This window comes from Triticum aestivum, chromosome 6B (genome assembly GCF_018294505.1).
Source record: "Triticum aestivum cultivar Chinese Spring chromosome 6B, IWGSC CS RefSeq v2.1, whole genome shotgun sequence".
NCBI classification, from domain to species: domain Eukaryota; kingdom Viridiplantae; phylum Streptophyta; class Magnoliopsida; order Poales; family Poaceae; genus Triticum; species Triticum aestivum.
Window position 1 is genome coordinate 579150781 of NC_057810.1, and position 27316 is coordinate 579178096.

Consider the following 27316-nt stretch of genomic DNA (forward strand, 5'->3'; position numbering starts at 1 on the left):
CCAAATCACCGATGACCAGCACCGAACGGACGGCACCTCCGCGTTCAACACACGTACGGAACAGCCACGTCTCCTCCTTCTTGATCCAGCAAGGGAGGGAGGAGAGGTTGAGGGAGAACAGCCACGTCTCCTCGGTGGAACAGCCACGTTTCCCTCCCCCCCCCCCAAGGCACCTAGGAGGTGCCTTCCCCTCCTAGGACTCTTCCCCCTTCAAACCCTGGGCGCATGGGCCAATGTGGGGCTGGTGCCCTTGGCCCATTAGGCCAAGGCGCACCCCCTACAGCCCATGTGGCCCCCCCGGGACAGGTGGACCCACCCGGTGGACCCCCGGGACCCTTCCGGTGGTCCCGGTACAATACCGATAACCCCGAAACTTGTCCCGATGCCCGAAACAGGACTTCCCATATATAAATCTTTACCTCCGGACCATTCCGGAACTCCTCGTGACGTCCGGGATCTCATCCGGGACTCCGAACAACATTCGGGTTACTGCATATACATATCCCTACAACCCTAGCGTAACTGAACCTTAAGTGTGTAGACCCTACGGGTTCGGGAGACAAGCAGACATGACCGAGACGACTCTCCGGTCAATAACCAACAGCGGGATCTGGATACCCATGTTGGCTCCCACATGCTCCACGACGATCTCATCGGATGAACCACGATGTCGAGGATTCTATCAACCCCGTACGCTATTCCCTTTGTCTATCGATATGTTACTTGCCCGAGATTCGATCGTCGGTATCCCAATACCTCGTTCAATCTCGTTACCGGCAAGTCACTTTACTCGTACCGTAATGCATGATCCCGTGACCAGACACTTGGTCACTCTGAGCTCATTATGATGATGCATTACCGAGTGGGCCCAGTGATACCTCTCCGTCATACGGAGTGACAAATCCCAGTCTTGATCCATGTCACCCAACAGACACTTTCGGAGATACCCGTAGTCTACCTTTATAGTCACCCAGTTACGTTGTGACGTTTGGCATACCCAAAGCACTCCTACGGTATCCGGGAGTTACACGATCTCATGGTCTAAGGAAAAGATACTTGACATTGGAAAACTCTAGCAAACGAACTATACGATCTTGTGCTATGTTTAGGATTGGGTCTTGTCCATCACATCATTCTCCTAATGATGTGATCTCGTTATCAATGACATCCAGTGTCCATAGTCAGGAAACCATGACTATCTGTTGATCAACGAGCTAGTCAACTAGAGGCTCACTAGGGACATGTTGATGTCTGTTATTCACACATGTATTACGATTTCCGGATAACACAATTATAGCATGAATAAAGACAATTATCATGAACAAGGAAATATAATAATAATGCTTTTATTATTGCCTCTAGGGCATATTTCCAACACTTCGCACTTCAACCCATCAAGTACCGGACGCACAGCACCTCTGCGTTTTGCACATGTTCAGCTCGGTGACGTCCCTCGCCTTATTGATCCAGCAAGACGTCGAGGTAGTAGATGAGTTCCGTCAGCACGATGGTGTGGTGACGGTGATGGTGAAGTGATCTCCGCAGGGCTTCGCCTAAGCACTACGAAAATATGACCGGGGGTGTAAACAATGGAGGGGGCGCCGCACACGGCTAGGCAATTGTCTGGGGTGTGCTAGGTGCCCCCTCCTTACATGTATAGGTGGGAGGGAGAGGGAGAGGCCAAGGGGCGCCCCAAGTAGGTCTGAATCCTACTTGGGCTCCTGCCCTTGGCCGCACCCCCTACCATATTTGTCGGAGGGGGAAGGAAAGAGGGGGAGAGGGAAGGAAGGGGGAATCATATTCCACTCTTTCCTTTCCCTTCTTCTCTTTCCTTCTCCTCCTAGGCTGGCCCATATGGGGGGAGCCCAGCCCCTTGTGGCTGGTGTGTTTCCGCTCTTGGCCCATAAGGCACATATCTTTTGTCGGGGGTGTCCGGAACCCCTTCCGGTGACCCGATAAGTACCCGGTACCCCCCGAAACACTTCTGGTGTACGAATACTATCATTCTATATATCAATCTTTACCTCTCGACCATTTCAAGACTCCTCATCATGTCTGTGATCTAATCCGGGACTCCGAACAATATTCGGTCACCAAATCACATAACTCATATAATACTATATCGTCATCAAACGTTAAGCGTGTGGACCCTACGGGTTCGAGAACTATGTAGACATGACCGAGACACCTCTCCGGTAAATAACCAATAGCGGAATCTGGATTCCCATATTGTCTCCTACATATTCTACGAAGATCTTTATCGGTCGAATCGTTATGACAACATACGTAATTCCCTTTGTCCACCGGTATGTTACTTGCCCGAGATTCGATCGTCGGTATCTTCATACCTAGTTCAATCTCGTTACCGGCAAGTCTCTTTACTCATTCCGTAATACATCACCTCGTGACTAACTCCTTAGTTGTTTGCTTGCAAGTTTATGATGTGTATTACCGAGAGGGCCCAGAGATAGCTCTCCAATACTCGAGTGACAAATCCTAATCTCGATCTATGCCAACTCAACAAACACATTTGGAGATACATGTAGAGCATCTTTATAATCACCCAGTTACGTTGTGACGTTTGATAGCACACAAGGCATTCTTCCGATATCCGGGAGTTGCATAATCTCATAGTTGACCAAATATGTCATAGTCGAAGGAATATGTATTTGACATGAAGAAAGCAATAGCAATAAAACTGAAGGATCATTATGCTAAGCTAACGTATGGGTCTAATCCATCTCATCATTCTCCTAATGATGTGATCCGTTATCAAATGACGACTCATGTCCATGGTTAGGAAACCTTAACCATCGTTGATCAACGAGCTAGTCTAGTAGAGGCTCACTAGGAACACGTTGTTCGTTTATGTATTCACACATGTATTAAGGTTTCCGATCAATACAATTCTAGCATGAATAGTAAACCTTTATCATGAATAAGGAAATATAAAATAACAACTTTATTATTGCCTCTAGGGCATATTTCCTTCACTATCATATTCATGGAACATGATGTTGCAAAGGCTAGGAATATGAAACTAGTACTTTGTCTCTTCGAACAAATGTCGGGGCTTAAGATTAATTTTCACAAGAGTGAATTGTTCTGCTTTGGTTGGGCCAAAGAGGAGCAAGAGGTGTATAGACATTTGTTTGGATGTGAGATGGGATCCCTACCTTTCAGCTATCTAGGGATCCTGATTCACCATCGTAAACTTACTACTAAAGAATGGAAATGCATCGAAGACCGATTTGAGAAAAAAAGTAAGTTGCTGGAAGGGTAAGCTTATGTCCTATGGAGGTCAGCTGGTGCTGATTAACTTAGTACTTACCAGTATGTCGATGTTCCTATTATCTTTCTTTGAAGTACCCAAGGGGGTACGGAAGAGGTTAGATTTTTATCGGTCTCGATTCTTCTGGCAATCGGATGAAGTTAAATCAAAATATCACTTGGCAAGATGGGATATTATTTGCAGACCCAAGGACCAGGGGGGCTTGGGGTCGGAAACCTGGAGGTTAAAAACAAATGCCTGCTGAGCAAATGGCTCTATAGGTTATCAGTAGAGACTAATGGTACGTGGGCACAGATTTTGCGCAAAAAAAAAATTTACACACTAAAACTCTGGCCCAGGTTATTGTAAGACCTAATGACTCGCCATTCTGGATGGGGCTAATGAGGGTAAAAGATACATTCTTTCATAGAACAAAATTATTTGTTGGTAGTGGTACCACAACAAGATTTTGGGAGGACATGTGGTTAAGGGGACACGCTGCTAGCCTTACAGTATCCCACCTTGTATAATATTGCACAACATAAGGACTATTACGTGGCTTTAGTATTACAAGTGGCACCATTAAATATCCAGTTCAAGAGGTCCTTAATTGGGGAACATTGGAATTCCTGGCTTCACCTTGTGCGCAGATTGATGGATGTTCAACTCTCTCACCAGCTTGATTCTTTCCACTGGAAGTTAACTAGAAGCGGGATGTTTACGGTAAAATCTTTGTACTTGGATCTAATCAATATTGTCCCAATCTCAAGATCGATTCATATTTGGAAGATTGAGGTTCCCTTGCGAATTAAAATCTTCATGTGGTTTGTCCACAAGCAAGTGATCCTTACCAAAAAAAAATTTTGCTTAGGCGAAGATGGGTAGGCGGTGCACGTTGCTGTTTTTGTGAACGAGATGAAACAATACAACACATTTTTATTGATTGCCTTCTCGCGAAGCTACTTTAGCACACCATTCATATAGCCTTCAATATTACTCCTCCAGATAACATTTACACGCTATTTGGGATGTGGTTAAATGGAGTAGACTCAATTATTGCGGCATGCATTCGGATAGAAATATGTGCTTTATTGTGGGCTATATGGAACTGTAGAAATGATATGATCTTTAGCAGACAAAATGTTTTGAATTTCTTGCAGGTCATCTTCAGAGCTACGGCATGGATCCGTATTTGGTCGTTACTCACTCCTACGGACTACAGAGAGCTACTGGGTGCAACTGCTGGGAGATGGTAGCATGGAATATATTCAACCGGTTTGGATGATGACCCATTAATAAGATAGGTGTTTAGTCATCTCATCCTGTTTTATGCCGGTTGTGGCTTTATTTTCTTTCAGATATTTTGTTTCTTTTGCTCCGTTTGTGAGCTATACTGGATTGCAGACTTTGTATTTCGTTGGCACCTTTTAATAATATGGCCGCATGCATCAGTTAGATGCAGAGGCCAGGGGTGAGCTTCCTTATGAAAAAATATCACAAATCATCATACATAGCATGCAAATAAATCTAGTACAACAGTGTCTTAAATTCGACGAGATTTAGCCGGATGTCCAACTAGTTTTTCATCAACAGATCATGTCGTCCCACACATACTACCCCTTCAGCTTCATCCAATAGTGTGTGTACGTAAATGGTCGTCCCTCTGTCATGTGGTACATCACGACAGCGCATACGGGCTACGGAATGTGTAGAGCAACATTGAGTGAATGAATGATTTAATCAACAAGTTGAGAAAGAAGAAGCAAAACTTACATTGTCCTTTGTCGCGTGCAATGGCCACCTTGCCTTCAGTTGAGCAACTACGTGACAAAACTTGGTGATGATGGTCTGGATGGCATACCATCAATATGATAACGACTTCACATTGCGATCAGGAATGACGTGCATGTCGTAGGGCGCAGTGTGCTTTCGTGCGTGAAACAATTCATGCGCTTGCTGCCAGAAGATCCTCCCTCTGCTCATGCCTACGAAATCTACGGATATGACCAACCACGCATCCCACAGTAACTCATTCTCCATGGTCGAGTACCCCGTCATCCTTCTTAATCTGAAAAAACAACATGGTGTCCTAAAATAAGCTCAATGGCATTTGATTGAACACCTGCCAGGCGTGGTGGCCGCCATGGAGGTCCTCGACAGGGTGGCGGAGTGTACCTGAGTAGAAAAGGCTCCAGGGTGGACAACGACATCATTAAAGGCGAGTGGGCGCGTCGGTGCTGATTGCGAACATTCGGCAATGAATATGTGGTGGAGGTGGAGGGTGCAAAGCAAGGGGGGAGTAGCGGAGTGGAAGAAAATTGGACGGGAAGGGTGGATTTAGTGGGCCTAGGGTGTCGGAGTCCAACGTGGCTGTTGTCCAGACTCTCGCAACCCCCCCCCCCCCCCCCCCTCCCCCTCTTACGTTGTCTCCACTTTGCGAAACAAAGTGTGTCCGGACTGCCGAGCGGATCGATATAGGACCGTGTTGGATGGTTCCCGTGGTTCGGACATATACGGATGATTTGAGGGCCAGCGTTGAAGATGCCCTTATATATATCATGCACTATGTCTGAACTATAGGCCTACAACACATGTTATAACTATAATTTTAACTATTACTCCCTCCGTTCGGAATTACTTGTCCAAGAAATGAATGTACATAGATATATTTTAGTTATAGATACATCCATTTTTGTGACAAGTAATTTTGAACGGAGGAAGTAGTTACTTTTTTGTAGTTTCCAAAAATGGGATTCATATGCAATTAGTACTCGAAACAATAAGAAAGCGATGATGGAACCGAGAAATAAGGGTGTGTTATCTTGCAACATCATGTTAATATTGTACATCTTGCTGGGCAGAAGCTAGTCGAGATATTTATGCATTCATTTCAATCGTTTGCCACCCAACACACACGAAGCACGATGCTTCAATTCGAACTATACAATCGTGTGTGTTATTACGACTTATCTCACACGTGTCGGTCGACCAAACAGTGTGACGGCACAATTCCCTTTTCAAGGATCAGCCATCACACACTGTGTTCAACCCTATGGTGTGTTATATGCGTCTTAGACCCTGTTTGGTTCATAAGTCTTAGGATTTTTTTAGTCTCAACTAAAAAGTCACTAGTTCCTAAAAAGTCTCTTCTTGTTTGTTTTCAGAGACTAAAAAGTCCCTAGTCCCTCCCTAAAGATTATTAAATGACCATGTTATCCCTAATATACACAAAAATAACAACCAAACAACATCATGGAGCAGCAGGGCAATGGATGCAGAAAGAGGCATTGTTGGAGAAGTCTCAAAAAGTCTCAAAAAAGACTCTTCTTAAGAGTCTTCTTCATTTAGTCCCAAAAAGCTACTTTTAGTCCCTAGTGGTCTCTTCTGTTTGGTTAAAAAGTGGCACTTTTTCTAGTCCCTACATCAAAACCCTGGAAACAAACACCACTTAATACCATCATTCTACACTAGTGCCAAAAAGGTAAACAAAGTGCCAAAAAGATAAATAACTATAATTACATTTCCATTTGGCACCCAATGATACTCATGATTCTACTCTTATTTGTGAGGAATGTGTAGTTTGGACATTGACACATTCTTCAAGGTAAAAGTTTGACCATCATTTCAAATAAAAATCAAGATATGGTGCTTCAAAGAATACTAGTAAGAGCGTTTAGATCACTATTCTTTAGTGAGGGAGTACAAAATAACTTTTGTATGGATCTAGTAATGACCCTGACCCTTGCAAACTTTCGGTTCCACCAGTAAAGGAACAAGAACAAGAACATCAACAGGCAACAGCCAACAGATCAAGGAAGCCAAAACAAAGGCCAACTTAACCCAAGGCTTGACAGGCACCCACCCGTTGCCGAGGCACAACTGCTAATTCTTGCGAGTATGCTGCCGGTGCATTGCAATATTAGTCACAGGTAATAAGAAAATAAAGTTTCTAAACATAAACATTTCTATCTTTCTGCTCACTTACAAACTTACAGTTGCACCAGTAAAGCAACATGAACACCAACAGACCAAGGAAACCAAACACAAGGGCCGGCCAACTCAACAAAAGGCTTTTGACACCTGATAGACAAAAATGCACTTAATGTAGGGCTCTCCAAGGATCTGCTGCTGCCTGTTTGTTAGCCCATGGTGTGCTCCAGCATCTACTGCCGTTTCTCGCGTTAGCATTGTCGGCGACGAGAGGGGATATATACAGACGGAGAAACAACACTTCATCTGATCTCTCTAACTTAAAACTTTCACACAGCTGCTACTATCAGACTTGGTAGACCATTCCTACCTCCAAGGTGGAAGCATGGGGTATGTTAGCGGCATAGGACGGGCCACGGCTGTTCCTCCTCAAGAACTCGTAGAAGAAGTTTATCACGATCCGCTTCACGAAGCTAGACCCGCTCTTGGCCTTCATGTGGGAGTGACCCAGAATGAAGGACATGCCAGCCTCCCTTGCGTCCATCAGGTCCTGCAGCTCGCTCCGCACCTCGGCGTCCACCTGGGCGCTCTTTGGTAGCACAAACCTCGCTTGCTTTCGCTGTGGCACCACAGTTTGTTGGTTTATCTCCTTGTTAGGGGATGCCGGCCCATCAACTTCACCGTCACCGTCCTCCTCCCACAATGGAATGGCACCGCTGCTAATGGAGGAGAGTTTCTCGCTGCCTTCCACAAAGCCATTCTGGTCAGACCCCCCACTGCGAATGAACTCCGCTATGCTGTTAATTAGGTCCTTTTCAAATTCTAGGTCATCCTGCTGCACATCACGGTACCCATATCTGACAATGACCCTGTATAGCCTGTACTCTTTCGGACCAATGCGACCCACCAGAAATCTCTCTTCTGGTTCAACATGTGGTACTGGAACTGATTTAACGCAGAGAAAGACCAGTACCTGTTCAAAAATATAATCTATAAGCACTCCACAAGCTGGTGGTGGAATGGACTAATTTATCAGAACTTCTTAAGGATTCAGACAAACTGGTATAATTTGCTCAACAAACATCTTAGAAGGATGCGCGCTGAATTGAAAAGATATGGTAAGGTGCCTCCATACCTGGTGAAATGCTGGCAGATTTGTTACGAAATGGGAGAAAATGGCTGGAATTCCAGACATAAGCTCTGTATGTATCAGCCCAATGCCTCGAACACGAACAATTCCCAGTGAAGGGCCGAGGTTCAATAGCCAGTTTACTGAAACCTTGTTTTGAACATCAAACTCGTACTTCTTTATTGTGCCATAGTGCCACACATACATGACCACCATAAATATGAAGGAAAGGGTAATAGGGACCCAGGCACCTTCATGAAACTTGACAAGGGAAGCTGAGAAGTACATTACTTCGATTGAGCCAAAGAAAATCAGGAAACCAAGGGCAATGAAGATACTTTTGTTCCAGACAAGCACGATAACCAATGACATTAAACAAGTGGTCACAAGCATAACCGTTATGACCGCAAGACCTTGTATAAAGAAAGTTGGAGGGTTAGGACTGCCGCAATTATAAATTCATTTCAGTACATGAAAATACAAAAAGAAAATAGCATCTGCATTTCTTGGTGTCCATAGGAAAGAACTGTCATCATATTAACTCATCTCACCTTGTGCGTTCGCCAAGTGCTTTGTGTTATTGAAGCCAATAGTAACAGCCAGACACAGTATCATCAGGATCCAATTGATCTCAGGTATGTATATCTGACCATGCACCGTAGAGGATGTGTGCACGATCTTTACACCAGGGAAGCAACTTAGTGCAGAGCACTGCTTGATAATTGAGAAGGTACCAGTAATAATCGCTTGGCTTCCGACCACAGATGCTAGGATAGCGATCACTAGAACAGGCCATCTGAGTTTTTCTAGAAGGACAGTTGTATACATCAATGCTCGAAAATGCGCAAATCTTATACTTGTCAATTATTTTACCAGCAATAATAAAAATAATAAAAGGCAAACCCAAAAAGGATACCTGGTACTGAAACATAGAACCCAATATGATAGCTATTCTCAAAGCTGTGGTGTTGAGAGATATAGGCAGCCTGTCCCATATAAGCCAGGACAAGAGCTGGATAAACCACTGATATGAACGCAATCTGATCGAAGCAAAAACATTGAGATAAGTAATTGATGATAATCCAGATTTTAGTTTAAGAATTGTGAGTACCACATGGATACTAAAAGCTGGAACTCTGTAGGAGGTAATGTGAAATATAGGAGTAACAAGGACACTGATCCTACATACAATAGTCCTATATACTTTGTCACAACTGATTTATTTCTCAAAATAAACAATAGACTGAAGTTGTGTCTCCTATATCAGAGGGAAAAACAAAGATCACCAGGTATCTTGCAAGTAAAGATATACATCTGTACAAGCTTAAACTACTGTTTGACCTTTTAAGGAGATCAGTTCATTAGTATTGCCATTCAAATGGAATCAACACACATATGCAGAAAACAATATATTCGAGAGATGGTTGCTATCAAATACGATGTTTACTGAACAAGTATTTGACAGCTATCTAAACAGTTACTAACTAAAGCCTGAAGGAAGGAAAGAACAAATGGTAGGTGGACCAAACAAGGGGATAATATTATGGACAATTAGAAGAAAAAGAAGGATATATCACTTTTAGATTTTAGCACAACTTCTATTATAGTACAAATATACAAATGTGATCCACGTATATAAAGGATACAACAATAATTTCTAACACAGCTATTTTAGCACAAAATGGTAGCATAACTTCTATTTTAGCATAACTTCTATTAGAGTACAAATATTACAAAATCCCTCCAGTATATAACACCGGTAGATTTGAAACTCCCCTCGGGAATTTTTTAATAGAATTATGTGAACTTATCACAACTTAGATAATATCAAAAAAGAAATGACTACAATAATACTCCTTCCGTTCATAATTATAATATGTTCTAACTTTTTTTCTGAATCGGATGTATATAGACACGTTTTAGTGTGTTTGTTTAATCATTTCAGTCCGTATTTAGTCCGTATTGAACTATCCAAAATATCTTATATTTGTGGACGAAGGGAGTATTATTTTATAACTATAGAACGTACCAACACACAAATAAGGTCATCAACCATAGTGACACAAGTAAGAAATGTGAAACATGGTGTGCAATACCTCGTACTTTGAAAAGAGAGATTGTAAATAGTAATTAGTAGGGTGCAGAAAACAATATACTCGAGAGACGGTTGCTATCAAGTACGATGTTTACTGAACAAGTACTTGACAGCTATCTATAACAGTTACTCCCTAAAGCCTAAAGGTAGGAAGGAACAAATGTTAGGTGGACCAAACAAGGGAATGAAATTATGGACAATTAGAAGAAAGAAAGGATATCACTTAGATTTTAGCGCAACTTTTTTTACAGTACCAAACAGACATGTGATCCTCGTATTGTCTATTACAACATCCCCCAGTATAACACCGCTAGACTTGGAAACTCTCCTTCAGGCTTTTTTAATAGAAATTATGTGAACTTATCACAACTTTAATAATATTAAAAATGATATGACTACAATAATATTATTTTATAACTATATAACGTACCGGCACACAAATAAGGTCTTCAACCATAGTGACAAGAAATGCGAAACATGTTGTGCAATACCTCGTACTTTGAAAAGAGGGGTTGTAAATAGTAAATTAGTAATTAGTAGGGTGTTATCAAGGGATCAGTTAACTCATACTTTAAAAAGAGGGGATGTAAATAGTAATTAGTAGGGTGCTATCAAGGGATTAATTGTGTGTTTCAGATGTTCAAGTTAATCACTTGAGCCTATAGAACCGACTGGATGGATGGTTTGCGTCACCCTAACTTTTGTATATATATATATATATATATATATATATGTATATATATATATATATATGTATATATATATATATATGTATATATATATATATGTATATATATATGGTAGGACTTTATTTTCCTCTTTGAATTGACTCATGCAAGTAATTACTGAATGGTGTATTCAGAATTAAATTGGGACGTTAGTATTTGGCAAATTGATAGAAGGGGTATCACCGAAACAGTCGTACCTGAATTGATCTCTGCGAGAAATGTCCAAGATCTGCATACATAGCTTCCGAGCCTGCAGGTAATAGCATTTCAAATAAGTCTCTGTTTCAACAGAGTCACAGAGTCACAGCTAAGCAGTAAATAGGCAACAGCCTGCCTTGTCCATACCTGTAACACAGAGAAGGATTCCACCCAGTGACATCCAGCCACCTTTCTGAGTCTTCTTGAGGAACTGATACATGTAGTATGGCGAAAGGGCTCGATACACATGGTGGTTCCAGTAGATGATGTTGTAGAGCCCTATCGTGCTTATGCAGAGAAGCCAAATGCAGACGATTGGCGCAAAGATAAACCCAACTCTGTGCGTGCCATAGTGTTGCAGAGCAAACAAGCATATAAGTATGGCGCACGTCACCGGAAGCCCTACATCTGCACATTGACACGCCACATTAAGCATTCATATGCATGGTATAATCAAACATAGCAAATACTTACTAGTAGTAGTCAAATGCTCTAACGATAAACTAGCACAGCTCAATAGGGATCAGCAAGTGTAAGCATTTTGCTGCTAATCTATAGTAGCAATAGAAACAACCGGCAGAAGCAACAGACTCAACCTACATTTGTGTTGCGCCCTCTCCATTGATAGCTCGAGCCCCGAGACCGCGGAGAAAACTGAAAAGGGTTGGAGGAAGCACGTCGCTCGCGTCAGAGGGCCAAGAGACAATGGTAAGGAGACTGATTGAACGAGATGGGAGAGGGGTTAAGCAACAAACCGGAGAGCGCAGGGGTGAGCACTCCGTCACCGATGAGCATACACGTCCCAAGCAGCGCGAAGAGCAGCAAGAGCCTCTGCAGCACCCTGTACCTCTCCAGCACCGTCCTGGCCCTGGAGACGGCGCCGCGACGGGCGGCGGCGTCCTTGTCGTCCGACATGAGGTCGTCGCTGGTGCCGCCGCCGGGCAGGAGGCCGGCGCGCACGTGGCGGCAGATGAGGGAGTAGAGCGCGAAGGTGCCGCCCTCGCCGCCGTCGTTGGCGCGGAGCACGATGAGGACGTACTTGAGGAGGGAGATGAGGGTGAGCGTCCAGAAGACGAAGGAGAGGACGCCGTAGATCTCCTCGTTGCCCGCCGTGTGCGTGATGTCGTCGCCGGCGAAGGCGCTCTTGAAGACGTAGAGCGGCGACGTGGCCACGTCGCCGTACACCACCCCGAGGCTCTGGTACGCCAGCAGCAGCACCGCGCCCCACGACTCCCCCCGCTTCCGCCGCGCGACAGCAAGAAGAAGAAGCAGCAAAACCCGTCAGCACACAGAGCCCAAAACACACAAAAAGCGAAGCTCCGGCGCCGAATCCAAGAAACAAGAGCGCCGAGCGCTGAGCTCGCTCACTCACCTTCCGCGGCGCCCCCGCGCCGTGCGCGAGCTCCAGATCCATGCTTTGCTCGCGTCCGCCCAGGCCACCCGCGCCTCAATGCGCCGCGGCGCCCATGGGAGCACCCGCACTCCAAATCACCGGAAGAAGACGGACGGATGATTCCCGCCCGGCAAATCGTACCGCGGGGCACACGGCAGGATTTATCGGCTTGGACGCTTGCTCGCCTTCTCCAACCAGCTTTGCTCCTCCTCCTCCGCGCCAAGAAGACGGGGCAGAAGCAGAAGCGGTAGCACGCGGTGGCCGCTTTTCTTTTGCCGCTCCGAGAAGGCCGCGACGAGTCAAACAAAACAAGTGAAGCGAACAGGGTTGGGCGGAGAGACTGGAGAGCGAGCCCGAGTGACCAGCCAACCAACCAAGCGGAGGCAAGAGGAAGGAAGAAGATAGGGACTCCCCTAGTAGTAGTAGATGCGGGATGGCGCGGCGGTGGGCTCCTCTCCTCCCGCTCCCGCTGCGCTGCCCCGGCTTCGGCGATTTTTTGTGGAAAGAGACCCTCTATCCACTGGAATTGCCAAAAAAGACCCTGCGAACGAAATTGACAAAAGAGACCCCCTCACTAATGGCGGCAGGCGCGGCAGGCGACACGTGTCACCTGCCGCCACGCCATGAGGCGGCGGGCCCGGCCGCCACAACAGGAGGCGGCAGCCCGGTGTATAACGGTGTGTGCACAGGGCAGCACTGTTGGAAATATGCCCTAAAGGCAATAATAAAAGCATTATTATTATATTTCCTTGTTCATGATAATTGTCTTTATTCATGCTATAATTGTGTTATCCGGAAATCGTAATACATGTGTGAATAACAGACATCAACATGTCCCTAGTGAGCCTCTAGTTGACTAGCTCGTTGATCAACAGATAGTCTTGGTTTCCTGACTATGGACACTGGATGTCATTGATAACGAGATCACATCATTAGGAGAATGATGTGATGGACAAGACCCAATCCTAAACATAGCACAAGATCGTATAGTTCGTTTGCTAGAGTTTTCCAATGTCAAGTATCTTTTCCTTAGACCATGAGATCGTGTAACTCCCGGATACCGTAGGAGTGCTTTGGGTATGCCAAACGTCACAACGTAACTGGGTGACTATAAAGGTAGACTACGGGTATCTCCGAAAGTGTCTGTTGGGTGACATGGATCAAGACTGGGATTTGTCACTCCGTATGACGGAGAGGTATCACTGGGCCCACTCGGTAATGCATCATCATAATGAGCTCAGAGTGACCAAGTGTCTGGTCACGGGATCATGCATTACGGTACGAGTAAAGTGACTTGCCGGTAACGAGATTGAACGAGGTATTGGGATACCGACGATCGAATCTCGGGCAAGTAACATATCGATAGACAAAGGGAATAGCGTACGGGGTTGATAGAATCCTTGACATCGTGGTTCATCCGATGAGATCATCGTGGAGCATGTGGGAGCCAACATGGGTATCCAGATCCCGCTGTTGGTTATTGACCGGAGAGTCGTCTCGGTCATGTCTGCTTGCCTCCCGAACCCGTAGGGTCTACACACTTAAGGTTCAGTTACGCTAGGGTTGTAGGGATATGTATATGCAGTAACCCGAATGTTGTTCGGAGTCCCGGATGAGATCCCAGACGTCACGAGGAGTTCCGAAATGGTCCGGAGGTAAAGATTTATATATGGGAAGTCCTGTTTCGGGCATCGGGACAAGTTTCGGGGTTATCGGTATTGTACCGGGACCACCGGAAGGGTCCCGGGGGTCCACCGGGTGGGTCCACCTGTCCCGGGGGGGCCACATGGGCTGTAGGGGGTGCGCCTTGGCCTAATGGGCTAAGGGCACCAGCCCCACATAGGCCCATGCGCCTAGGGTTTGAGGGGGAAAGAGTCCTAGGAGGGGAAGGCACCTCCTAGGTGCCTTGGGGGGGAGGGAAACCCCCCTTGGCCGCCGCACCCCCTAGGAGATTGGATCTCCTAGGGCCGGCCACCCCCCCTTTGGCCCTCCTATATATAGTGGGGGAGAGGAGGGACTTCATACCTGAACGCCTTGGCCTTTGGTTGCCTCCTTCTCCCTCCCCAACACCTCCTCCACCTCCATAGTGCTTAGCGAAGCTCTGCCGGAGTACTGCAGCTCCATCAACACCACGCCGTCGTGCTGCTGCTGGTGCCATCTCCCTCAACCTCTCCTCCCTCCCTTGCTGGATCAAGAAGGAGGAGACGTGGCTGTTTCGTACGTGTGTTGAACGCGGAGGTGCTGTCCGTTCGGCGCTGGTCATCGGTGATTTGGATCACGTCGAGTACGACTACATCATCACCGTTCTTTTGAATGCTTCCGCTCGCGATCTACAAAGGTATGTAGATGCATCTAATCACTCGTTGCTAGATGAACTCCTAGATGATCTTGGTGAAACGAGTAGGAAATTTTTTGTTTTCTGCAACGTTCCCCAACAAGCACAGGCCAGCGTGCCGCGACAGAACGGGCCGCGCCAGGCGGGCCCGGCCGCCACCAGGTAAGGCGGCCGCCGCTGCCGCTGTCGTTACCCGGCCGACAAGGCCTGCTGCGCGCGGGCCCAGCAGGTGGGCCACGCCGCCACCAGCCGAGGCGGCCTATACTGTGCTACTGCACGCGCGACAGCGCAGACGGCACTGATTTCGAGGCAGGCGTCGCTGATTTCGAGGCGCAACAGTGACGGCTGTGACTCCGGCGCACGGGAATATGGACGCTTTTGGTTCTTTTGCGTTAGCGGATGCGACGGCACTGCGAGAATCACGCTGATTGTTGCTTCAGCGAATGCGACGGCACTGCGGGAATCACTCACTCGCTGCGGGAATCCGAGGTTGCGGGAACCTGTTGTGCCGACACTACAGGGATCCTCTTCCTCTATATAGTATGCTTCTGCTCCGTGCGCAAGCACACTGGCATCCTCTTCTAACTTCTGAGTGTGTAAGAACAGAGAGAAAGAAAAACTCAGTAGGCACTTTCACTCGTGATTTAGGGCGATTTGGAGTTGAATTTTGAATATGTTGAAGTTGAAGAAAAGATAGACGAAGGTAAGATCTATCCATTTTTGTTGGTTTCGTTTGCATGCATGATGTTTTTACTTTTTTTTGTTTAGTTCATAACTATGTGTTATCTATTTTGTTAGGCATTATTTCATCACTTTTTGAAGTTATTTAGAGCTTCAGGAGTACAATTTGCTTAGCGAAGTGAACTACGAAGTTGAAGATCAAGGTATGAGCTTTGCAATAAATTGATTTTTTTGTGCATGCAAGGTCGTAATTAGTTAGTCTTTTAGCTCATCATTAGCTATGCAATGTTAGTGATTAGAGGTTAGAAATAATTTCAGACGACAGATGTAGCATTTATAATATATTTTTTAGAAGAGTAGGTTGAAGATGTTGTATCAATGTTAGGTGCGTCCATTAGTATTGACATGCAAGAAATCTTAATACGGTAATTAAGAAACACTTGTACTGTAATTGTTCATTGCATGTGGTATGTTATTTCATGTGGTATGTTTATTAATAAGTTTATAGTTAGGAGGTTGTAGGTCTACTTTGTTATGTCGAAATAATGTAAATTTTATATGTTACGAATATGTGCTAATGTACTTGATGATGTATGTAATTAGGTAAAATAATTAATCTTAGTAGCAAACAAGGAGGAGATGACGTGATTGAAGAAATTGTGTTTCCATCTTCGCTATCCCTTTTGAGGTGATGACCAGATACATGCAAGTGCTATTTTCATAATTTTGATAGCAGAAAGAAAAATCCGTGTGTAATATTGATGTTCGTATGATAATAGGTTGACTCTGTTCATATAGTACTGGTGACGGATATTTATTCGAACTATCTGGACTCTTAATTGCATTCGCAAGCACATCCATATTGGAGCTAAGGTATAAAATGACGCCGTAATTTTGTTAATATTTTTTATATTGATGTATTGTCATGCCGCTGCAAATATTATTATTTGTAAATAAATGAATTTTATCGTATGATATGAAAAACATTATATCATGCCGGAAGAAATTAGATATTTTACTCATATGATATTAAAATGTTATTATCGTAATATTATGTTTAGTGGTTGTTTGGATAGCGAGTACTTAACCTCAGTTTTGTCATAACCTGTTGTAAGAAAATTATGTAGAAAACCATATTTTACTAATAGTCGTTTTCCAGAAGCTAAGTTTTTGCATGTTGCGAGAACTATTTTAGGATATTTTTGGGGTAATTAGAGAAAAGCAAACAGAGCTTTAGTTTGTTACGCTCGTAGACAAGTTTGAGAAAAATAGATCTTTAAATACCCGTTAACCAAACAACCCCTTAAAGTCTAAGCAAATGATTCTAAAAACAAACCGAATATTTGTAACGAAAATACGGTTATTATTTTAGTCGTAAGATATGTAAATGTTGTCATCGTTACTAAATGTTCAGTTACTAATTATGTTGGTTAGGTACTATGGAAAATTTAGTAGTGTACTATAGGAACGTCTTACGCGACGGTCCATGCGGGGTGGATGTGTCCTTCTGCGAGTCGACTACAGTTGTGGTGAGAGACATGGTCAACGTGGGTTACGCAGCTGTTAGAAGGTGCATCCAAGCGGTGTTTGGCCCAGTGATGTAGGAAAAAAAATGACAATGGAGGCCTTCGTCGTTGACGGAGGAAATGATGGGACAGTTGCCTGTTGGGGTTTGCGGCCTGTCACAGGTGATCGGTCGTGGGGGTCGTACATGAGGTTTGCAAGCAATCCCAATAACTCAATGTATGGTGAGCCGATGGTGTATATGGAGTTCATTTCAGTCACTGATGTTGCCGGATGCAGTAGCAGGGGTGGTGAGGTCGAGTTGGCCATCACATCAGCCCCTAGCATCGGCCCATCGGAACCAACGGGCGGCCAGCCTGTGTATGACACAGGATATTGGTCGGCGCCCATTGACATGAGCGAACACGTGGAGGGATTGCCGGAGGCGCTAGATGATGATGATCATTCTTCTGCGTCTTCGGAGTCAAGCGGAGAAGAAGATGTTCCTCCTCAGAGGGCGGTCGCGGCGGCACTGCAACCTGGGTTTTTACAGGATATGAGCATCACCAACGAATTTCACTCTGCTTCTGGCCTAGGAGCGGGAAGCCTGGAGGTTGGGCAAGTTTTCCCAGATAAGAAGTCTGCTTACCAGGCAATGGGTAGCTATGCAATCGGCATCCACCGCCAGCATAGAGTGAAGCAGTCTGATAAAAAAGAGTTGAAGGTCATATGCATCCACACCGCGAAAGGTTGCCGCGGAAGAGTTCTCGCTAGACTGAAGCCTGGGGTATGTCAGTCATGACATATCACAAAAATAGTGGAGCATACCTGTGAGCAAACTGGGACTCTTTCAGATCACTGCAATGTGACAGCAAAATTTGTGGCACAGACGATGGAAACAATTGTGCAGGGAAGTCTCAACATTAGTGTTAGGGCTCTGCAAAAAGATGCAGAGGATCTAATTGGATTCCCTGTTAGCTACAGCAAGGCTAGGCGTGCGAAGGAAAATATATTCAAGAACTTGTATGGTACCTATGAGAAGGCATATTCTTATGCCCCTAGAATGCTTCATCAAATAGCAAGTGTTAATAGGGGGACTCAAATTTGGCGGAGAGAACGTCCAAACCCAATGAACCCGGGTGAGCTAATCCTGGACCGCTTATTCTGGGCATTCGCCCAGACTATACAAGCCTTCAGGCACTGTTGCCCGGTATTATCTGTTGATGGTACCTTTCTCACTGGAAAGTACAAGGGCACACTATTGGTGGCGATTGCAGCGGATGCAAATAATCAGCTTCTTCCTATTGCATATGCATTGGTCGAGAGCGAGAACAAAGATAGCTGGTTGTGGTTCCTGAGCTGCGTGAAGATTGGTGTCGTGAAAGAGCGTAAAGGTGTTTGCATCATTTCTGATCGCAACACTGGATTATTAAGCGCTCTTGAAATAATTAAGGCGTCGGAAGAAGAGTGGGGCTGGCCCGATCTAGAGGGAAGGTGGTGCATGAGGCATTTGGCAACAAACTTTTACTCCAAATTCAAAAACAAGGATTGGTTCAAGTTATTCAAGAGGATGTGCATGCAAAAAACTGAAGCCAAAATGAATGCGATATGGGCAGGTATCAATGGTGAGATCGACCGCGCGGCCTTGCCGCAGAGAGAAGACCGGAGGGGTCGTAGGACGGCCATAAATTTGAGCCAGTGGATCGCCGAGAATTGCCCTCATTTGGAGAAGTGGGCGCAGGCTCACGACACCGGGGCTCGGTATGGAATAATGACCAGCAACATGTCAGAGGTGTACAATGATGTTCTTAAAGGGGTGCGAGCTCTGCCTATCACAGCCCTAATTGAAGAAACTTGGAACCGGACCCTGTCATACTTTGCAGACAGGGTCACCGTCGCCAAAGCACAAGTTGAATTGAACAAGCCATGGTCCGAGAAGATGCAAAGACATCTGGACGAGAAAGCAAAGAAGTCCCAAAGTCATGGCTGCCGGAAAGTGGACGCACTTAGTAATAAGTGGGAGGTCAATGTGCGAGCCAAGTACGTTAAGGGTCACCACAGAGGATCAAAAAGCAAGCTGTCACCCTTGGCTCAACCTCCTGTGAGTGCACTTGTAACAAGCCCAAGCTTGAGGGCTACCCTTGCAGTCATGTGCTCCGGGCGGCTGCTGTTCACAAAATCAGCGTCGAGGCATATATATCGCCGTATTTCAACATGTACAATCTGTACAACACTTGGAACGGTGAGTTCTGGGCTTGGGGCATTGATATGAATTACAAAATATTGTGGCCAGATGGGCCGAAATGGGTTCCGAACACCGACTTAATGAGAACCGCAAAGGGACGACGTCAGTCTAGGCGTCATCGCAATGACATGGACCATAGCCAGATGGGAGAACCAAGGCGATGCCGCATTTGCAGGTGTCCTGGACATTCACGCAAAGATTGCCCGTATCGAGCCAACAACAACGCATGATGTTGATATATATGTACTCGCCATGTCTATTTATATTTCTACTTGTTATGTGTACTTATATTAAATTTAAATTGATTCTCTTTGTATTATTGTACTCCTGATGTTAACTTCAGATAATTAATGTGAATCGTATCTCTTTGTATTTTTTAAGTTAATTTTGATTTGCATTTGTATTTCTATCTTCCTCGTAATTTATATTTGTATGTTTGTGTGCAGGTTATGGGTGAAGTGCCAATGCTTTTGCAGGGGCCCCATGACGCCGGCCACCGTTGCCACCTATTTTTGAAACCAAATACTAAGCATGATTATTGGCCTTTCAGACTTCGAACCATAAAGAAAACATGACCAATACACAATCATTTCCTTGCTCACCTTGACGCTTATGGACTACAAGGTTTTGCTAGGCTCACATCATGCGACGACCAAGTATGTTCGGACCCATCCCTTTTGACATCCCTCGTTGACCGGTGGAGACCTGAAACCCACACCTTTCACTTTCGTTTTGGGGAGCTTGCACCTACACTGAAAGATGTTTCTATGATCACTGCTCTACCAATTAGAGGTGAGCCGGTAGTCTCTCCACGAGTGTCTCCATCTTGGGCATTAGATATAGCAGCCCGTCTTGGGATGGAAATGCCAGAATCACAACGTTCTGGTAACCCTCGGGGCATCCCACTCGTCTGGCTTCGTGATAACTTTCTTAATTTATCTAGCTTCGCCAATGAGGAGACGGGAGAAAGATATATGTTTGCGTATTTGTTGTGGCTCCTCGGGAATATATTTCCAAATTCACATGGGGACGTTGTTGTCCCTGGTCTCATCTACATTGCAGAGAATATGGTAGATGAACCTTTACCCGAGCAGCCAAAATACAGCTTCGGTTCTGCCATGCTATCTCATACATACAGAGGCTTGTGTGATGCCACGCAAAAAACCTCTTTCGCACAAAAAGCTCCATTACTTTGTGTCGCCTATGAGTTTCTACAGTTGTGGTCCTTAAAATACCTCCTTGTAGGACGACCTCGTATAGTATAACCCGTATACCCATACGACTTTAGCGAGGGTGCTAGCGCAACTATGGCCACCAGGTGGACAAAGGCATGGAAACGTTGGTCTCCAGATATTGCGAAAAATTGTTACCCTATGTACCACCAGCAGTTTGAGATACTTGATGAGGCAGAAGTCACATGGAACCCGTGGACCCAGGACCAGCTAAAAATGGTCTTTGATGCTCGACACTTCACACCAGGCATGTTGACCGATAGTGCATTCTGGCTGACTCGCTGCAACTTATTGTTCCTGTGGTGTGTTGAGCCTTACAACCCAAAGCGTGTAATGAGACAGTTCGGTCTCTATCAAGAAATTCCACCACCTTTTCTCAGACGTATCGACGAGGAAACACATAAGTAAGATGTGACATCCCTAAATAGTTAGTGTCATTTTTAATTTACTAAACTCACACTTTGTTACATAATTTGCAGGCCAACCAATATGGGCAGGGGTTGGAGTTTATACGATTGAAGGGAAGAGAACATTGAATGGGTACACAAGTGGGAAAATGAAGCGCTAGCAGATATAGTGCGTCAACTTAGGTATATTTTATGTACATTATTTTTTTACGATGATCATACGATGCGTGAAGATGCTTTGCTTTCATCACAACGGTTTATGTAATTATTTAATTTTGCAGACCGTACGATGGAAGTACAGATCAAGCGTACAAGCAGTGGTACTGCATGAACACACGTGCTAGCCTGGCCAGTCAGCCAGCTACTATACCAACACATCTCACACAAGAGGAGCAGGCGCGGAGACGTGTTGAGCTGCATGCAGCTTACTATCGTGACCACCTGGTAATCACTTGTAACTTTTTTAGGTCCATCATTTCATAATCATTTGAACTAAATAACATCCAAATATTGTTCAGCTTGAAAATGTCAACGAAGTTGGGCAGATGGCTACGGATAGCATGCCGGCCCACGGCCCATATCGCAAGACATTCCAGAAACTTTTGCAACAATTCGTGGCAAAGAAGTTCAGATGCAGTAGAGGCGACGACGTTGTCACTGGAGCATACATGCCGGTAGCGAGGTCAGCCAGACTGAGTGCGGCACCGTCGTCCAGACCGAGCGAGGCGCGTACGAGCCATGAGCAATGGGGGGAGGGTCCGAGTACTAGAATGACATTGCCACGACATGACTCATCTCTGCCACTGCATCGCTCTTCTTCGATGCAACTTCGTCAGGGGCAGACATCTCAGGACCATGGCACGGGCTTGGATTTGATGCCCGAGCAGTTTCTTTCCCCTAACCCATATGCGTACACAGGATATGATGCATACACCCAAGGTGAGGGATCTCAGCCGTATCTCTCCACGCGAGGGATCCCCATGCCCGAGGAGACTCGTGTACCAGATTTAAACCAACACCACGTACAATGTCCAGATAGTATAGGAGAGGGATATGCTCAGTTAGTCATGTTTACATTTCAATGCATTTACAATGATATCATATATTATCCTCTAACAGTTTGTTTAAAATCTTTCTATGTGCAGGACACACCTGATGTTAATTGGGGCGATGAGAACACCCAACGCGGCGTCAACACAGGCCTCCAGGGAGCATCACATGATCATGGCGTCAACACAGGCCTCCGGGGAGCATCACATGATCTTGGTGACACGGTTACATCATTAGTTACAGAGTTCTTCGGAGGGGACGTTATTGGCCCATCTTTTATCCCCCCGGAGTCACAACCATACGCCTACAATTACGCTTCAGGTTCGCAACAAGGATTCGCGACTCCACCACCTACGCAGGACTCGCAGACACATGAAGCCGAATTGGAGTACGGCCGCAGTCTTCGTGTGACCCGGCCACCACTTCGCTTGTCGCCTTCCGGTCGTAAGGAAAGGCCAGGTGGTCGTCATAAAGTAGGGTGATTCATCTATACACGTGCATGACCCATTGTATCTACATATGTCGGTATCAGACTATTCAATTTGAACATCTATGTATGCTGAAATAAAAATGCACCAGTCAGGAACAATTTTTTCCCGCAAATGCTTTCCCCTCAATATTTTCCCGCAAATGCTTTCCCTCCATATGTTCCGCCACCCATTTCCCGACAACGCTTTCCCGCCATATGTCCCCGCCACTCGTTTCCCGCCATATGTTCCCGCCAACCCTTTCCCGCCATACTGCACTCGTTCTTTCCCGCCATTTTCTCCTCTCTACCTATAAAACCCCCTTCAGACGGAGGTGGATAAGCATTCGAGTGTAGTGTAGTCGAGATGTCCCATTATCCTTTCGATCGTAGTTTTTACCCTGGGATGAGCAGGACTCTTTTGAGGCTAGCTACCGATTTCAGGATGGACAATAGGATAGTTCCATGGGACGAACTCACCGGTAGTGACACCATAATGAATGAGTTGGCTCACCAATTACGTAGGTCTGGGTGGCCTGAAAGGACCTATGAGGAGGTACGTAAAGAACTTCTTAGGTTGCATGCAAGGTGGAAGAATGTAGTGGAGCCGAAGAGTGAAACTTTCAGAAGGACTGCAGAAAATCATTCATTTTTATGGACCGAGGAGAGCGAGGATGAAGATGATATCTTCATGCCGCCGCTTCCGGGTGCTGCATCGTCAAAGGGCAAGAGTTCTGCATCGTCTAAGGGCAAGAGTACTGCATCCTCGAAGAGCAAGAGTTCTGCATCGTCCAAGGGTAAGAGTTCTACATCCTCGAAGGGCAAAAGTTCTGCATCGATGGAGGATGACGATGATGCCTTCATGTAGTTTTTAAGCTGTATTCCAGTTCTACCGTTTAATTCGGATGTACTTGCATTATTAGTTTGTACTCTCTTATTGTAGGGCATTATGTTCTATCTTAATTTTATTTTGTAGTTGTTGCACGATATTCGATATTAGTGGAGGGAAAGAAAATGCCACTACTTTATTCTAAAACTATATTTATTTCCATTACGACACGGCACAACTGAAAATAAGATACATTGTAGGAATAAACCTACATTTAACTCCTGAAATAAAGCTACATTAAAGTGCAGAAATAAAGATACAAATGATTGCGAAATTTAAAATACTACCACAGGAATCTACTGAGTCCAGCGTGGATATTTTCCTTTTCCATCGCCAGCTTCTTCTGCTGCCTTGGCCTCACGAGCCCTTTCTTTCTTTCTCTGCCTCTCCGCCTCACGAGCCTCCTTTCGCTGTCGTTCCTGCTCCTCCATGCGACGAGCCTCTTCCCTGTTTTTCTTTCCCATTTCCTGAAAAAAATGGTGTTCCTCCGCATAGTATTCTTTTAACTCTCTCTCTTGCTCTGCTTTCTCCTCAGCTTCCGCCTTCTCGCGTCGCTCTTCCGCAAATAAACTATTCCACGCACGATGACTTCTTTCACGAATCTCAGTCACTGCCCAAGCCGGCTTCTCCGTGTCAATCCAACGATAGTACATGCACAGAGGCGGAGGAGACTACAACAAGAAACAAGAATGTTATTAAAGAATAAATCAAAATATCAACAATATCTATTCGTGATGGTTAAAGCATACCGGAGGCTTGTCGTACTCTGAAATAGCTACGGCAGGATCTTCCTCATAATTGGCGCACATGAAAAACTTCATGCCCAACCAATCTGAAAATCCGTCACCTCCTTCACCTTGCAAAGATCGCCACACCAACACCGCAGGACTGCCACCCCCAGAGGCAAACTTGCATTCTTCATTTTTCTCGGCCTAATGCTTTGATCCGAGCAAGGCAAACTCATACCGACTGAAAAAATGTGTTACACACTTTGCGCACTGCCGATTTCGAGGATGGCTGGACGAGAGCCTCGGTGTCTCCTTTTATAGGCTCAGACGATAAATGATGGCGAGAAAATAAGCGAGAACAGAGGAAATTAGGCGGGAAATTTTAGGATCCCTGTAGTGTCGGTACAACAGGGAACCTCGGATTCCCGCAACGAGTGAGTGTATTTCTGCAGTGCCGTTGCGTCCTCTCAAGCAGTAGCCAGCACGCGTGTGGGAATTAGCTAAGTCTGCAACAGGAACCTGTCGCCACGCATGACTCAAGCAAAACAAGCAAAAACAGGCTATCAGCATCAATTTTCGAATCATCGGAATGAGCAAAGTTTGTATCGGAATCAGCGCCGTCAGTCACGGAATCAGTGTCAGTTTCCCGCGCATGTAGAAGAAAAGATGCCGCCAGCAACAGTGGCGGCCTGGCCCGCGCCTCGGCTCACGCGCAGCAGAGGCTGTCGGCCAGCCAGCGCGCCAGCAGGATGCCGCCTCCGGCTGTGGCGGCGAGGCCCACTGGCGGGGCCCGGGCGCAGCAGAGGCTGTCGGCCCGCCAGCGACCGCGCCAGGGGAGGCCGCCTGGTCTTGTGGCGGCGTGGCCCACAACGCCTGGCCCGTTCCGTCGCGGCATGATGTATTGTGCGGAAGCCGTTCTGGCTGGGTCGCCGCCTCCGGCGGTGGCGGCAAGGCCCGTCGCCTCCTGGCGTGGCGGCAGGTGCCACGTGTCACCTGCCGCGCCTGCCGCCACCATTGGGAGGGTCTTTTTTGTCAAATTCATTCAAAGGTAGTTTTTTTTGTCAATTCATCTCGACAGGGCGTTCTTTTGTTGAATTTTTTTATGTGGAGGTCGGGCGACGCGGAGCGGATCCTTGTAGCCGCGGAAGGCGGCAGGAAGCGAGGGCGGACGGATCGATCGGGGGGCGGGAGCGCGCTCGCGCGTGCGGTGCCATTGTGCGGGACGGGACGCGTGGGCTATCGCGTCGGGCGCGATACGTGGTCGCGGCTTTCGTAGTATCTCGTCTACGACCATCTATCCATTGTGGTTGTGCGTGGCTTTTAACGCCGGGGCATGTGCTTTTCGCTGGGGTTTGTTTGGTCGCCTTTTGCGCCCAGCTTTAGTCGGTGAACAGCGGATTACACATGTTGTTAGGGTGGAGTGGGAATCTTACTTATACGCCGGAACACGGAAAAAAGAAGGTGGCGAGTGAGCGAGCTCTGCTGCATGGCACGGCATCGGACTCTTTGGCTGGCGGGCAGGGACAGAAAATATATGGTTACGAATGGCATCACTTCTTGGGCTGCACCGTGGAGGACGGTATAGAAAAATCGTAGAAGGCACCAGCACATTGACTCGTAACAGTGGGGATGTAGAGGAGGACGGTCTGCGGAAAATTTGAGAATTAAACTCCAGGTTTAGATGTTACGTACTTTCGTTTCTCTATCAAAGGCGTCCATCGGTTACATGGATTCCACGAAAGAAGGGCGTTACGAGCCCGTTTCTGGGTGGATCGCCAAAAATGGCTCCCCCTTACCCTTTTCGCGTTCTTTTATCCTACGAAATGTTGCTTCACACGCTGACTCTCCTTGCCACATTTCGCTCCCTTCATTCTCCATGTTTGGCGATGTTCACATACGTGTGTGGCTATCTCTCATCTAGATGAGAGTTAACTATGCCGCACCTTGCAATTGTGTCCCATGAAGAGATTCCCAACAAAGTGGATAACTATTATACAAGTGTGTTCGTCGCCGCACCTTTGAGAGCCCACACCATCGACCTCAGTCTCCTTCACATGCTGACCATGAACCTATCTCGCCTCGAAGATCCTTTCACTGTGGAGGAGGTTGAGAAAATTGTGAAGAACATGCCCATGGACAAGGCGGCGGGGCCCGATGAATTTACGGGGCGGTTCTATGCATGGTGTTGGCATGTCATAAAAGGTGATCTCATGAGGGCACTCCAAGTTTTCTACCATGTGATATGAGAGGCCTGCCAGCAATTAACAAGGCGATTGTGGCTCTACTCCCTAAAAAGGACGGTGTGGTGGACATTCGAGATTTCAGGTCGCCGAGCCTAGTACATGACGCGATCAAGATCTTTGACAAGACGTTATCAACAAGACTTGCGGAAGACTTGCCTTCTATAGTGGGGAAGCATCAAAGGGCACTCGTCAGAGGCCGATCCATACATGATAACTTCATGCTAGTGCAATGCACCGCACCAAGACTGCATGCCCTTCGAGACCCAACAATTATGCTCAAACTTGAAGTTTTCCGTGTGGCCGACTTTAGCGAACATTGGATTGCATGGATATGTGGGCTGTTGGCAAGTTCATCGACAAGAATCATGATCAATGGAACACCAGGAAGACCAATCAACAATACCGCTGGTCTGAGGCAAGGCGCCCCTCTCTCTCCAATGATCTTCATCCTGATCACGGAACCCTTGCATCGTATGTTTGAATTGGCAACCTCGAGGGGTTTGCTTGCTCCTCTAGCAAGGACAAGGTTGAAGCACGGTCTATCAATGTTTGCCGACGACGCCATGATCTTCCTAAAGACAAATGAGCTCGACCTACACGTGTGTGCATCACTACACGGGCTATTTGGTGAAGCGCCGGGGCTGCGAGTGAACCTATCTAAAAGTGTGGCCTACCCAATACAATGCTCCATCAAGACCATGGAGGCAGTGGAACGGGCCCTTGGCTGCCCGAGAGGAGTCTTTCCATGCAAGTACCTAGGATTGCCACTCACCCTACGGAAGCAATCCCACGT

The 27316-nt window shown here is 46.2% G+C and overlaps 2 protein-coding genes across 2 annotated transcripts; both read right to left on the reverse strand.

Moving 5' to 3' along the window:
• Nucleotides 1–7204: 7204 nt before the first annotated feature.
• LOC123138134 (potassium transporter 25) lies at nucleotides 7205–13134 on the reverse strand. Its single transcript, XM_044558042.1, has 9 exons — nucleotides 12724–13134; nucleotides 12107–12590; nucleotides 11952–12005; nucleotides 11499–11759; nucleotides 11351–11403; nucleotides 9247–9370; nucleotides 8882–9136; nucleotides 8337–8743; nucleotides 7205–8174 (listed from the first exon to the last, which is right to left on the reverse strand). Exons 1-9 carry the CDS (start codon nucleotides 12763–12765, stop codon nucleotides 7548–7550), a joined length of 2307 nt encoding a protein of 768 aa, XP_044413977.1. The 5' UTR covers nucleotides 12766–13134; the 3' UTR covers nucleotides 7205–7547.
• Nucleotides 13135–23687: 10553 nt separating this feature from the next.
• LOC123134473 (vicilin-like seed storage protein At2g18540) lies at nucleotides 23688–24385 on the reverse strand. The gene is made up of 2 exons (XM_044553727.1): nucleotides 24302–24385; nucleotides 23688–24223 (listed from the first exon to the last, which is right to left on the reverse strand). Exons 1-2 carry the CDS (start codon nucleotides 24371–24373, stop codon nucleotides 23849–23851), a joined length of 447 nt encoding a protein of 148 aa, XP_044409662.1. The 5' UTR covers nucleotides 24374–24385; the 3' UTR covers nucleotides 23688–23848.
• Between the last annotated feature and the right edge of the window lie 2931 nt (nucleotides 24386–27316).

Coding starts and splice junctions, on each gene's coding strand:
- LOC123134473 (XM_044553727.1), bottom strand. CDS start 24,373: ATGAAGTTTTTCATGTGCGCCAATTATGAGGAAGATCCTGCCGTAGCT. Junction 24,224..24,301: donor CAGAGTACGACAAGCCTCCG/GTATGCTTTAAC, acceptor TTCTTGTTGTAG/TCTCCTCCGCCTCTGTGCAT.
- LOC123138134 (XM_044558042.1), bottom strand. CDS start 12,765: ATGGATCTGGAGCTCGCGCACGGCGCGGGGGCGCCGCGGAAG. Junction 12,006..12,106: donor GCTCACCCCTGCGCTCTCCG/GTTTGTTGCTTA, acceptor AACCCTTTTCAG/TTTTCTCCGCGGTCTCGGGG. Junction 8,175..8,336: donor ATCTGCCAGCATTTCACCAG/GTATGGAGGCAC, acceptor ATTTTTGAACAG/GTACTGGTCTTTCTCTGCGT.